We start from the raw sequence: 15,213 nt of genomic DNA on the forward strand, positions 1-15,213 counted from the left end.
AGGGCCAGTTCTTCTGTTTTTGCTATACACTGAAGAAAGAAAGGATCTGCTCATGATCCAAAACGTACAAGCTCATCAGTCAAGCATGGTGGAGGTGGTGTCATGTCCCTTACAAATTGGGGGGTCTGCCACCAAATGTTTTAAGTTGTAAATATCCGGAAATGAAAGCTGGAATTCAGATTTATCGCCTCATATTCATCTTTTGAACTCCATACCAAATGTCTTCAGTGTATAGCAAGCACAAATTAATTAGCCTTGCTGTTCCAGTACTTTTGGAGGGGACTGTATGTGTAATGTATTTTTTCTTGGTTGCAGTTCAAGATGTCTGACCGGTTTGCCTGTTAATCTCAGTAAAAGTGGTGTGGACACTTTGTCTGTCAGTTCTAGTAAAACATGAGTGGCCTCTTTGCCGGTGAGGCTTAGTAAAGGTGGTGTGACTACTTTTCTTGTTAGATCCATTAAGGAAGGTACAGTGAAGGAAAAAAGTATTTGATCCCCTGCTGATTTTGTACGTTTGCCCACTGACAAAGAAATGATCAGTCTATAATTTTAATGTTAGTTGTATTTGAACAGTGAGAGACAGAATAACAACAAAAAAATCCAGAAAAACGCATGTCAAAAATGTTATAAATTGATTTGCATTTTAATGAGGGAAATAAGTATTTGACCCCCTCTGCAAAACATGACTTAGTACTTGGTTTAAAAACCCTTGTTGGCAATCACAGAGGTCAGACGTTTCTTGTAGTTGGTCACCAGGTTTGCACACATCTCAGGAGGGAGTTTGTCCCACTCCTCTTTGCAGATCTTCTCCAAGTCATTAAGGTTTCGAGGCTGACGTTTGGCAACTCGAACCTTCAGCTCCCTCCACAGATTTTCTATGGGATTAAGGTCTGGAGACTGGCTAGGCCACTCCAGGACCTTAATGTGCTTCTTCTTGAGCCACTCCTTTGTTGCCTTGGCCGTGTGTTTTGGGTCATTGTCATGCTGGAATATCCATCCACGACCCATTTTCAATGCCCTGTCTGAGGGAAGGAGGTTTTCACCCAAGATTTGAGGGTACATGGCCCCGTCCATCGTTCCTTTGATGCGGTGAAGTTGTCCTGTCCCCTTAGCAGAAAAAAAACCCCATAGCATAATGTTTCCACCTCCATGTTTGACGGTGAGGATGGTGTTCCAGGGGTCATAGGCAGCTTTCCTCCTCCTCCAAACACGGCGAGTTGAGTTGATGCCAAAGAGCTCCATTTTGGTCTCATCTGACCACAACACTTTCACCCAGTTGTCCTCTGAATCATTCAGATGTTCATTGGCAAACTTCAGACGGGCATGTATATGTGCTTTCTTGAGCAGCGGACCTTGCGCGCGCTGCAGGATTTCAGTCCTTCACGGCGTAGTGTGTTACCGATTGTTTTCTTGGTGACTATGGTCCCAGCTGCCTTGAGATCATTGACAAGATCCTCCCGTGTAGTTCTGGGCTGATTCCTCACTGTTCTCATGATCAATGCAACTCCACGAGGTGAGATCTTGCATGGAGCCCCAGGCCGAGGGAGATTGACAGTTCTTTTGTGCTTCTTCCATTTGCGAATAATCGCACCAACTGTTGTCACCTTCTCACCAAGCTGCTTGGCAATGGTCTTGTAGCCCATTCCAGACTTGTGTAGGTCTACAATCTTGTCCCTGACATCCTTGGAGAGCTCTTTGGTCTTGGCCATGGTGGAGAGTTTGGAATCTGACTGATTGATTGCTTCTGTGGACAGGTGTCTTTTATACAGGTAACAAACTGAGATTAGGAGCACTCCCTTTAAGAGTGTGCTCCTAATCTCAGCTCGTTACCTGTATAAAAGACACCTGGGAGCCAGAAATCTTTCTGATTGAGAGGGGGTCAAATACTTTTTTTCCCTCATTAAAATGCAAATCAATTTATAAAATTTTTGACATGCGTTTTTCTGGATTTTTTTGTTGTTATTCTGTCTCTCACTGTTCAAATACAACTACCATTAAAATTATAGACTGATCATTTCTTTGTCAGTGGGCAAACGTACAAAATCAGCAGGGGATCAAATACTTTTTTCCTTCACTGTATGGCTGCTTTACCTGTCAGTTCCGGTAAAGTACATATGACCACTTTGCTAGTCAGTCCCAGTGAAGAAGGTGTGGCCACTTTGCGTCAGTCCCAGTGAAGGTTGCTTCTGGCTCCTGTGACTGTCTATTGAATTGAATCATTTACTGCTTTCATACATTGCAGTGTTGTTGACATATTAAGAGGGACATCAATATGCACACCCCTATTTTCAACCTTTATGGTCAGGCTTCTATTCCAGTGAGTCCATTAAGTTAATGCATTTTAGGGAAAATAAGAGTGTGTGTCCTGCAGTGCCTTTTGAAAATACAAAACATCCATTACTCTGTCGTTGACTTCATGCATGAGGTCGAATGCATGTCTGAACGCAGACAGAGCTTTCTTGATTTGCCTCCCGACACAAATGTATGCCAAATGGATTCAGGTTGTTTTTCATTTTCATTGGCTTGAAATTGGTCATGTGACTCAGCAACATGACTACTATGATGTACTTTGCCAGCAATGCTCTTCAGAGGGTCCTTGTTGAGTTTATTTTGTATTCACTTTTGTTTTGGCCAAATTCTCATCATGCCCGCTGTCATTTAATGTAAATTAAGGGAACGAACAAAGAAAGTAGGAAAGAAAATTAGCATATTACACACAGTGGAAAAACTACAGCAAAGCACTCCACTGAATTCATTTTTATTTCATTTCCGGCCACTGACTGAGCTTACTATTTAAGTGTAGCACAATATAATGAGTCTAATCTAGATAGCAATCTAGGCTAGTTAGTTAGCTTGCACTAGCAAGGTATGGCTGTATTTGCAATATATACACTGAATGGTGTGATCTACTTTATTTCATAACAAGAAAAGCACTCCAGCCAGCGATTGTTGTTTATAAAAAAGCAGCCTCAAATTTCCTGCCTCTTTTTTGTTCCTGTACACTATTTATGGTCACTAAATGTGAAATGGAGTTGGCATGTAGCATATAATTAAGAAAAATGTTATAAAAACCGATTAAATACAAAGCTTGCCAAATTTACTGGCATCACAGAGATGAGGGATTACAGTGGTGCTTGAACGTTTGTAAAAACCTTTTAGAACTTTCTATATTTCTGCATAAATATGACCTAAAACACCATCCTATTTTCACACAAGTCCTAAAAGTAGATACAGAGAACCCAATTAAACAATTGAGACCTAAATATTATACTTGGTCATTTATTTATTGAGGAAAATGATCCAATATTACATATCTGTGAGTGACAAAAGTATGTGAACCTTTGCTTTCAGTATCTGGTGTGACTCGCTTGTGCAGCAATAACTGCGACTAAACGTTCGGGGTAACTGTTGAGTCCTGCACATCGGCTTGGAGGAATTTTATCCCGTTCCTCAGTACAGAACAGCTTCAACTCTGGGATGTTGGTGGGTTTCCTCACATGAACTGCTTGCTTCAGGTCCTTCCACAACATTTCTACTGGATTAAGGTCAGGACTTTGACTTGGCCATTCCAAAACATTACCTTTATTCTTCTTTAATCATTATTTGGTAGAACGACTTGTGTGCTTAGGGTCATTGTCTTGCTGCCTGACCCACTTTCTCTTGAGATTCGGTTCACAGATAGATGGTCTGACATTTTCCTTTAGAATTCGCTGGTTATAATTCAGAATTTATTGTTCCATCAATGATGGCAAGTTGTCCAGGCCCAAATGCAGCAGAACAGGCCCAAACCATGATACTACCAGCACCATGTTTCACAGATGGGGTACGGTTCATAGCTGGAATGCAGTGTTTTCCTTTCGCCAAAAATAACTCTTCACATTTAAACCAGAAAGTTCTATTTTGCTCTCATCCATTCACAAAACAGTTTTCTATTAGCCTTCTGTCCACATGAACTGCAGATGGGCAGCAGTGTTCTTTTTGGAGAATAATGCATTTCTCCTTGCAGTGCTGCCATGGGTACCATTGTTTAGTGTTCTCCTGATGGTGGACTCATGAACATTATTAGCCCATATGAAAATACCCTGGGTTCCTTTGTGACCTTGTGGACTATTACACGTCTTGCTCTTGGAGTGATCTTTGTTGGTCGACCACTCCTGGGAATTGGTGGAGTCCAAACGCTTTAAATCCTCAATAAATAAATGACCAAGTATAATTTTTTTTTGTCTCATTTGTTTAATTGGGTTCTTTTTGTCTATTTTAGGACTTGTGTAACAATCGGATGGTGTTTTAGGACATATCTACAGTATGCAGAAATACGGATATTTATAAAGGGTTCACAAACTTTCATGCACCATGTAGCCCCCTGCTTTGTTCTCAAAACAGGCTTAATTATTCCTGGCATGAATTCCACAAGGAGTAGGAAATCTCAAATTCCTTTGAGATTCCATGTTGGCATGATCGCATCACATAACTGCTGCAGATTTTTCAGCTGCATATTCATCCTGCCAGTCTCCCATTCTGCCATATCCCCAAGGTGCTCTATTGGATTCAGATCTGCTAACTGGGGAGGCTGAAGTGTACTAAACTCATTGGCGTGTTTATGGAACCAGTTTGTGATATGGTGCGTTATCATTTTGCAAGTAGCCATAATAAGATGGGTAAATTGTGGCCATAAAGAGAGGCACATGATCAGCAACAATGCTCAGACAGGCTGTTGTATTCAAATGATGCCCGATTGGTATTAAGGGACCCAATGGATGCATAAGAAAATATTCCCCACACCATTACACCACCTTCAGCAGACTGAACTGTTGACACAAGGCAGGTTGGGCCTATGGCTTCATGCTGTTGACATCAAATTCTGACCCCACCATCTGCACGGTGCAGCAGAAATACAGATTTATCCAAATCTTCAGCTGAATTTTCTCCCTGTAGCAGATGTAGCCTCAGATTCCTGTTTTGGCAGGCATGAATGGAACCTGATGTGGTTTTCTGCTGTTATAGCTCATCCGCATCAAGATTTGATGTCTTGTGTGTTCTCAGATGCTTTTCTGCTCACCACAGTTGTAAAGAGTGGTTATTTGAGTTTCTGTAGCGGTCCTGTTAGCTCAAACCAGTCAGGCTAATCTCCTCTGACCTCCCTCATCAGCAGGTGTTTCCGCTCTCAGAACTGTAAGCACACGACACATCCTTGTAAACTCAGCGTTGGGTCTTTTGAATGATCTAGTGACCACAGTGCCCACTTTTTAAAACTTTTCCTTGGCGTGATTTGACTTGAAGCATCCTAACTATGTTTTATTACTGAGGTGGAACTGAACTTTCAAATTAGCCAGTGAATTTAGCTTGACAGGATGGAGTGTGAACCCAGAGACTCGCAGTGCCACAAAACGCCTTTTGTAATTGTCTAGGAATCGTTATGATTATTCATGAGTCCATGGAGTGTGAGTTAACATTAGCATAACCAAAACAGGAAGTCACATTAGCCTGGCATAATTGTATAGAAATATGATTCAGCTTTAAAAAAAAAAGATTAAAGACATTTGAATTTCAATAGGAGCATCTACATTATTCTTTTCCGGCATTAATTCTATTATTTTATTTTTTTTACCTTCCTTGCTCAGGCTTAGACTTGCCCACGCCTCTTCATCAGTATTTATAGCTGTTGCCCATGGTTAGTCTTGTTAGGACTAATTCGCCTCTATATCTATCCTTTGGGAAGGCTTCTATGTTTTTATTGTAGTTTTGAGCTTCTTAATTACCTTATTTTTATAGTACTAGTTTCCCAGTTCCCAAAGCTTGCTCAAGTAGTTCCTGGTAGTGATGTGAAATCATTTGGAAAGTAAGTGTAAATTAAAACAATCCAAGCTAGTGGTATCAGGAAGAGTCAAATATGCTCTGCAAACTGACCACTCAATGCAATGCATGTCATTCATTCAGACATAAACAAAAAAAACAGGCAGAGAATGTTTGTTAGTTAGTTAGTTAGTTTGTTTCTGCTGTTTTTGGTGTACGAGTCTCATTCAGGATGTATTCTTGCCTCACAGCTTCCCAGGATAGGCTCCAGATCCACCACAATGAATATCCATCCATCCATTTTCTGTACCGCTTATCCTACACAGGGTCACAGGGGAGCCTTGAGCCTATTCCAGGGGATATGGGGGGGGAGGTGGGGATACCCATACTCGCACACTACAGACAATTTAGTGATGTCAATCAGCCTATATATAACCAAACATGAATGCATTATTCGGAATGAACAGATAATGTTTTCTAAATGGATACAACTACAGATATGAACAGGAGGTGCACTATTAGTTAGTTTGTTTGTTTTTAGAAAGCATTCCATAAAAGATTCACAAAACATCTTATTCAGTCTAGAACTGTGGATCAAAGCTGCATTCACACCATGTCGTAATTACGAGATTCCGACTTGTAAAAAGTGTTCACGTCCTCGTATAACTTTCAGAGGAATTTTCTGAGAGTTCCGACTTGTACCCCCTGAATGCTGCAATGTCGTGCAGAAACCCTGCAGTAATATGTAGTTAAGCATATTTCTGTGTAATAATTTGAATAATTGACTATTTTATTATTGTTGTAACACATTACCAACACCTGTGTTATTTCGCATCATCTCGCACAGATTCGTTTTGCTGTATAGGAACGCGTAAATCCGAGTCCGAGGATGTGAACAGCTCCGAGTAGAACGTCCCGGTTGCCATGTAGTAATTACGGTAATTCTGACATGGCGTGAACACAGCACAAGACTGGGACCCTGCGAGATGCAACAAAAACAGTACGCCGGAGTTTTTTACGTTCATATGGAAGTGAGCGAGTGGTCCGATATGAAGCTCGCAGGACAAATAAAGGCCATGTTCCTTAACGTGAACATGCGCCACTGTGCAATGCATTTACAGAATTCTTAGTAAATGCCTGGTCAGAGTTGTTGTGGTTTAAATTAGGCTGGCAGTTTGTTGACTATATTTTGGGGAACCAATTACATTTGTTAGAAAATATCGCAGGCAGGTACAAACAAATAATAATAACCATGCGAACGGGCTTAAAAAAAAAACCAGGCCCGAACACGAGTGCTGTAGCTGAGGTTGAGGAACTGTCACAGCCGTCATTCACAGAGACCATGGTGACAGTGCTGACATTTCTACTGCTGTTCCCAACCCCAGGGTTTCTGTGGGCAAAGTGGTAGGATTCATGTTTAAAATAAATAAACAAACCAATAAAACCCCTTTCAGGTCAGGCTTTACCTACCTTGCATTTACATTGAAGTCCAGATACGGATGCAAATACGGATGTTTGGCGCACTAAACGCATGCAGATACAGATAAAACCTGGTGTTTATGGGTGCAGAGGAAAACTCGGGAGGCAGGCGGAATTTCAGCAGCGATCCGGGGTCACTTTTTTCTCAAAAAAGCCAAACCAAACGGAAATGCGACCCAAAAGGGGCCGTCACCATCTCGTAGCATTTGCGTCGTTCCACGTTAAGACGTGAGTGAGTGTGTGCAAGATCCTTCAGCTAAGTCTGTCCATCTCTCCCTCTCCCCACTGCCACACACCCCTGTTAAACACATTTTTGTACATGATTTTATCCAAATAAGCAGAAGAGCACATCATTCTTGTGGTATAATCACTGCAAGTGGAATCCAACATTTGACGATTCGGAGAGTTTTCTTCGGAATGTTTCAGGTTTCAGTACAGAGGTTCAAACAGAATTAAAATGCTTGAGACTATTTCCACCATCATTACTTTCTGACTCTTACTACTTTCACCTCTGTCTGTCTGGTCACCGTTTTATTACTGATTTTTCATCTACCTGTACTCCTGCCTAGACCTCTTACTCCTGCCTAGACCTCTGTTATAGCCTCTGCCTTGACCCCAAGTAAATAGACCGTGCCTTTGTCTCCTCTCGCTCCTGGCTCTCCTGCATTACACTGCAAATTCTGTTCTTATTTGTACCACATGGATTCAGTTCCTGAACTCGGGTCTCTATTTAAAGCACAGCAGAAAATCAATATTGAGATGTATTCAAAGCAGCCTTGCATTTCCTCACGTCACATCAGACAGAGTTTCTGCGAGAAATCGGTTCTGAATGGACCCGTACTTCCCGTTGTATCTTATATGATTAGCTCTTCATCCATTCATTCGGCTTCAGTAACTACTCTATGCCGCGTTACTTTAATTCCAGTCATGTGAAACTCAAAATACCTATTACTCCATTATGATCCTGCTCTTATTTTTAAATGAACAATTTCAGAGATGTTCAGTGACTAATTTCCTGAAAGCATTAAGAAAGCGCACGCCAATATCCAAGGGAAATGAATAACGTTCTCGATACTGATGCGAACTTAATCATTACTTCGGAAAAGCTTTTCCAATTACGAGGTTTCCTGTAGGGATGTTCGTTTAAGGCCCGTCTGATTCTGTGTTATCTTGTGTGATAACGTTTTGTTTTTTGTTTTCTTTATTTCTGCAATCATCATTTTCAGTAAAGGCTACCACTCTATGTTGCTACAGGGACGGAAAATTAAGAAGTGTGTGCTGGAGTGTTAAAAATGACGCAACCTTGCTTCTGTCGAACGGATGGAGTTGTGTTTTCCATTATGTTCCTCTGTATTGGAAAGTTCAGGGTAGTTTTTTTGTTTGTTGTTCATGCGTAGAAATGGAGATTATATTAATAGACACACAAATACATAGAAATGGAGATATATTAATATCAGTTTGATAGAGAAATGACCTTGTGTGTGTTTTTTTGTTGTTTTTTTTTTTTTTTTTGGTCAAACTGGCACAGGGCAGTGGTTTTTGGGTCCAATGTGTTGATAGTGTGTTTAAGTGGAAAAAGAATAATCGGATCATATTGGCTAGGTTGTGCTGAAGAAAACGATACTTGCATGGGGAACGTTTTTAAAGCTTTTATATAAAGGCAAAATCATGCAAAACAGCCAAAATAGCACTTTCCCCAAGGTTAATTGATCATCTTTGTCATTAATTATTCCAGTTTTATTAATTGTAATGATAAATGTAGAATCCTGGCACTGTAATTGGAGGTAATTCAGCTTCAAAATAGTTATTGTTGTATTTGTATTGCAGATTTAAAGAGGGGGACGTGGTTGCGATGCACATGCACATACTTCAATCTCAGTTTGAGTGAAATTTCTTTTCCATCCTGCCCATTTCTTCTTTCCATCATTAGGGATTTTTTCTTACTTATACCAAGCTACTGCTGAATTCTTGGTCAGAAGGTGTTGATTCATTTTCTACAAAAGCTCTGATAGTAGTTCCGACTGCAAGGGTTTTAATAACGAGCTCCTTCTAACACCCTATCGTTATCTACAGTATATTAACAACTGACACATGGACGTGCATGGCGGATGCTCCACATAAGCGGATGGTGAAGTGTGTGTAAATGTTGGCTTGGAGAGGTTTTCAGTGAGGAGATTTTTATTTTGCCTGTTACTCCAGTGTCAGCGCTTTGTCACAGTTCAAGCCGTTCCTTTACGTTTTCTGACATGGGAAAGTCTTCAGGGGGTGTGTTTTTTGGTCTCATTAAATTTAAGAGAATAAACGAAGAGCGGCTGGTGAAGGAATGGCTGTTTCTGGCTGCGATAATTTAAGTGATAATGAGATGTTCCACGGCATTAGATGCAACTATAAAAGGGTAATATTATGACACGTCATGCTTTAATAAATAAAATATTGCAACTGTAGGAATTAATAGGCTGTTTTGTTTACACAAGGCCGAAAACCGTATCGTACATCCTGCATGTTTTAAACATGAGACAGATGCAGTGCAGGCCAAAAAGTTGAATTTGTTTTTTCAAAGAAAAAGGTTGAATTTGGTCGTTGATGGCTGCCTTCAAGGCTAACAGCATGACATCACAAACATCTATATATATAAAGCCGATATGTCGAGAAGCCTGTATGTCTATATAAAAAGACTTTTATGTCTTTTTCTGCAAAATAATAAGAGCTTTTGGTTGCGGCAGATGTTATTTAGATTCTCGTTTTGTTTCTCTGCAGATCTTCACTCGATATGGCAAATGCTACACATTCAACTCTGGCCAGGATGGACAGCCACTGCGCGTCACCACGAAAGGGGGTATGGGCAACGGCCTGGAACTAATGCTGGACATTCAACAGGACGAGTACCTGCCAGTGTGGGGAGAGACAGGTAAAACACACACTCGCGCACAATTCTACACACTCGCTGGAAACAAATGCCACTAGTACATTAAAATACTAGTAGGGGAGAGAAGAGCCACTAAAGCTTGAGCCGATGGAGGGGATTTGTGTGTGTGAATAAATAATATCTCAATAAACAATTAAAGGATGCACGAGAAATAAACTCTGTACTTTTTTATATATAACAAGCTCAAATCAAGGCAAGGGGATTCCAAACAACATGGTACAACTTGAAATGAATGAGGTTATAGAAAATCCTCTCCAAATGATGTTTTCCCATTAGTCATGAAATTATAATAAAAATGACATTTCAAAGTTAAGATTTAACTCCAGTACAATGAATGCACTTTTTCCCTGTTCGCTTACTTAGATTAGTCCTAAACAAATATGCAAATGCATTTTGCCCAGAGATAGTAGTAAATTCTGTCGAAATAACAGCTTTAGCCATTCCTTTTCTGCCAAACATGCATCTTCTCCTTGGTAAACTACACTAATAAGTAGTCGATCCCCAGCTCTGTGGCATGGTGGTCAAGTCAAAGTGACAGGAAGTCACACAGTGATGTCATTGCACTTCGGGCCCTGCTTTGCAATCCTTTCTCTGTCTCCACTGAAGAAGAAGAGCTCTCCTCACATGCAGACAGCGGAGTTGTGCAAGCTAGTCACATACACACGTAGAGTCACAAACAGACCCACACATCCAGCAAGACAAGTTAATTACACATTAAATGACATTTGGACGTGCGGAGCGTTCAAGTCCGTCTTTTGCTTTCCGCTCAATAGCTTAGTGTAGCTGAACTTGAGGTCCCATTGTTGTAATTGAAAAGAAAGCACGGAGAGGCGGATCTGGGAGGAGCAGTGCGTCAGTTTATATAGACAGCCCGAGATGTGCCTGTCTGTCTGACCTGCACTTCCAGAATGCTGATTTTGCAGAGCTGTGTGTAGCACTGTGTGCCTTTCCTTCGGAGATAATATGATGTCCGTGGTACAGTTTATAAAGGATACATTCAAAGCAGCTAACGATTAATACGATATGATGAAGAGATGTTTTAACGTGTGACGTATACGATGACTAGCATGTTCCATACTGTCCCATCTTTTTCGGAATTGGGGTTGTATATCATTTGTGGTCACATCAGTCCCACGAGAGACAAACTGGCTGTGACATCTCCGACTTGCGAGTACGAGAACATATTCAAGGCCAGTTCACACCAGAAGCATTTTGAACTTCTTTTTTTTTTTCTTCTTCTTCTTCTTCCCCTCATTCATGCGCATATGTGAAGCTCGAACTCAGTAGAAATTTGGCTGTATGGTACTGTTCCTAATGGATAACCAGGGCAAAGATGAATAGGTTATTTGTTCACTGACCCATTTTTTTTTTAATGCCACATTTTTATTAACGTCTCTAATGTTAAACTGGTACAGTTCTGCATTTGGGCAGTAAGTAGTTTTATTAATGAAAATGAAGTGTAATGTAATGCACCGCTCCTGCAGCGCATCCCCAAGATTACATGACATGAATTTGGGTCACTTCTAGCTTCCGGCGTTTTTCAGAAGTGCTTTTCCAATAACTGTGGTCTGATTTAAATGTAGTCGGTACATCAGGAATCAGTACATCAGGACCCAGGAATGCAAAAACTGAGTGAATAGCACATTATTAAAAGAAAAGACAGACAGGAAACTAGGAACAAGGATAGAGAGATCAACTCCTGTCTGCGATCTCACACATGCAATATTTTACCCACACTCTGAGTCAACCAGATGGGTATAAATACACAGCTTAATGAGAGGTGATGGGGAAACAGGTGGAACTAATTGACTACCGTAGCAACAGCGTCACAAGAACAGGAAGCTCTGACCATGAAAGGAAAGTGTAGGGGATAAGGAGACAGACTAGATTGAGAGAAACAATTATTTTATTTTTTAACCCTTTTATATATGGTGTCCATACTTAAACCGAGAATTTAAGAGAAGTACACTATGTGGCCAAAAGTTTGTGGACAGCTTATCACGCACACCTACAGTAAATGTGCTTGTTGAACATCCCATTCCAGATTTAATCCCGCTTTGCTGTTAGGAAAACCTCCATTCTTCTGGGAAGACTTTCCACCAAATTTTGGCATGTGGCAGTGGGGATTTGTGTCCATTCAGCCACAAGGGCATCAGTGAGGTCCGGCCATGATGTTGGGTGAGGTGCAGGTTTGAGGTGCAGTCGGTGTTGCAATTCATCCCAAAGGTGTCCAGTGGGGTTGAAGTCAGGGATCTGAGCAGGATATTCGAGTTCTTCCACTCTATATTTGAAAACCATGTCTTCATGGACCTCGCTTTGTGTAGAGGCGCACTGTCATGCTGGAACACGTTTGGACCCCTTAGTTCCAGTGAAGGGAAATTGTAACGCTACAGTATACATAGACAATATGTTTGTGCCAACATTTTGGAGAAGTCCGACGTATGGATATGACGGTCAGGTGTCCACAAACTTTTGGCCATATAGTGTGTATAAGAGATAAATCTCATGTAAATCTCCGTAGCAGTTCAATTGTATATAGAGCTTTTCATGATTGTTTATTACTCCATCCCCACACTCCCAATCCAACATGGTTAACAGTGACGAAACGTTTCTACACGAAAAGGTCTAATCAAGTAAAAACAATTAATAGGATGTCGTCATGTTGTAGCAAAACTGCATAATTGCATTTTGTTCAAATATACATTAAAAAAAAAAATGATCAACACAAAAACCTAAAATATTATTGAATAGATTTATACATTGCAAGTATTTTCCCATCATTTACATTTATTTACATTTATTCACTTAGCAGACGCTTTTATCCAAAGCGACTTACAAATGAGAGATACAAGCAGAGCACAATACAAGAAGTGCTACCATACGAGATCTATTAATTGAATTCCAGAAGAAGCAAAGTGCAGAGTGGAGGTGTACGTGCATTTTTATTATTTTTTTTTTTTTATTATGAGTTTGTTAGGTGTTCATAGAAGAGGTGGGTCTTTAGCTGTTTTTTGAAGATGGTGAGGGATTCTGCAGTCTGTATTGAGGTTGGAGGCTCATTCCACCACTGAGGGACAGTTAGTGTGAAGGTTCTGGAAAGGGACCTAGCACCACGCTGAGTTGGAACTGCAAAACGTCGGTCGCTAATCGATCGCAGATTGCGTGAGGGAACGTAAGCCTTCAGGAGAGAGTTGAGGTAGGGCGGTGCTGTTCCAGACAAGGTCTTGTAGGTGAGCATCAAGGCCTTGAACTTGATCCGGGCGGCTACAGGAAGCCAGTGGAGGGAGATGAAGAGGGGTGTGACGTGGGTTCTCTTGGGCTGGTTGAAGATGAGGCGCGCTGCTGCATTCTGAATCATCTCAAGGGTTTTGATGGAGCTGGCTGGGAGGCCAGCCAGCTCAATCATTTGAATATTTTTTTCCATTTTACTTTTACGTGGTGTCTGCTAACTAAAGTTACTTTTTAACATAAGTGAAGTCTAAATTTATTTGAATGATTGCCATTTTTTTGAATAATAAAACCATCTAAAACGATTATATTTGAAAGGGTTGTAGCTTAGCAAAGCTAAGTAACTTGAGCAGTTACACAGTTAAAATATATATATATTAAAATGTAGTGAGCTCAAATTATGGTTGTCTGTAACAATACAGTGTTTCTGTGCTGTGTATAGAAGCATTTTCGGTCATGTTTCCCTCTGGAACATTTGGAAAATCCGATTTCATTGTTCAGTTGTTCGAAGCTGATGAGGCCCCACTTAAATGTGTGTGTTAACCACTGGACTATTTTATTATCATTATAATCAGCTGTCAGAATAAAAAACTGCTTGAACGATCCGTTTGATCCTCCATGTTGTGTGCGTAGCCCGTGTACGGTGCCATCCCACTAGTTAATGTAAAATCCATAAAGGAAGAATACATCTGAGCCTTACACTGCCAGTTAGTATTGATTTCTCTATAATCATAAGCGTTTGTTTATTCACATATTCATTACGGAGGTGGCGTTGCATCCACGTTTAGGGATCACAGTGAAGCAGTTCAGACTGTATTTCAGTGTTTCTCTGCTCTGCTCCTCGGGTAAATATACAGCCGGCTATGACACGAGCTAAGAGCTTGGCAGCCTTTCAGCAAAGCAATATGATACATATGATTTAATCAAGGACGGAGCAGACCTAATGTTCAATAGAGCATTTTATCACCACTTTCCTGATGACCTTTGCCAAAATGCTTCAAAGCAATATTTCCAGAATTTATCTCATCTCACGGTTTAACCAGACTAAGCACTAATACTCGCCTTTTTCAATATCTGTACAGTGGAAGAACAGAAGAAGCCTTTATTTTTCACATTTACATTACAGCACAGTGAAATTCTGTTTTTCACAAATCCCAGCTTGTTAGGAAGTTGGGGTCAGAGCGCAGGGCCAGCTATAATACAGCACCGCTGGAGCAGAGAGGGTTAAGGGCCTTGCTCAACAGCCCAATTTGGTGGTACTGGAGCCCCTGACCTTCTGATCAGTAACCCAGAGCATGTTAACCATTGAGTCACTACTGCCCCTCTTTTTTTTAATAGTTTATTACTGTACATTGTGAGCTGAGTGAGCTCAGCTGTGTGTAAGAATATAAATCTTTACTTGTTTGAACAAATGTCTAACAAACAAACTATTTATACATCTTCAGAATTTTGTTTATTCTTTAATTGTTCCTTAAAATTTACCATAGTATCTAGCAGCAGAATGATCATGCACCAGTATTTATTGCCTTCAATTACATTCAAGGAAATAGAATTGCATTTTTAGCACAGATTGTCTTTATATCAGTGCCTACATCACTCTTGAAGAGAGAAAAAAAAAGACAGGCTGGTGCTGGCCATTCCATCTCCGGTGGTCCAATATGGGTTGCTTGACCATTTCAGTTTTTTCTTTTTCTTTTTTTTTTTTCTTTTCTTTTTTTTTCTTAATTTTTTTTTGAGTGATTATCTCTATGTATTGGCATTGCAAAAGCACCTTTTTAAAAAAATTT

At 40.5% G+C, this 15,213-nt stretch overlaps 1 protein-coding gene across 5 annotated transcripts in view; it reads left to right on the forward strand.

Annotated features, from left to right (window-relative positions):
* asic1b (acid-sensing (proton-gated) ion channel 1b) overlaps window positions 1-15,213 on the forward strand; it is a 349,820-nt gene that overhangs the window by 288,996 nt on the left and 45,611 nt on the right. For all 5 annotated transcript variants that reach the window (XM_017451114.3, XM_053674092.1, XM_053674093.1 and 2 more), the window contains one exon: window positions 10,030-10,180. In XM_017451114.3, the coding sequence (XP_017306603.1) occupies window positions 10,030-10,180 (151 nt within the window). The remainder of the gene's footprint in view (window positions 1-10,029; window positions 10,181-15,213) is intronic.

Source organism: Ictalurus punctatus, chromosome 21 (genome assembly GCF_001660625.3).
Source record: "Ictalurus punctatus breed USDA103 chromosome 21, Coco_2.0, whole genome shotgun sequence".
Taxonomy (NCBI): Eukaryota; Metazoa; Chordata; class Actinopteri; order Siluriformes; family Ictaluridae; genus Ictalurus; species Ictalurus punctatus.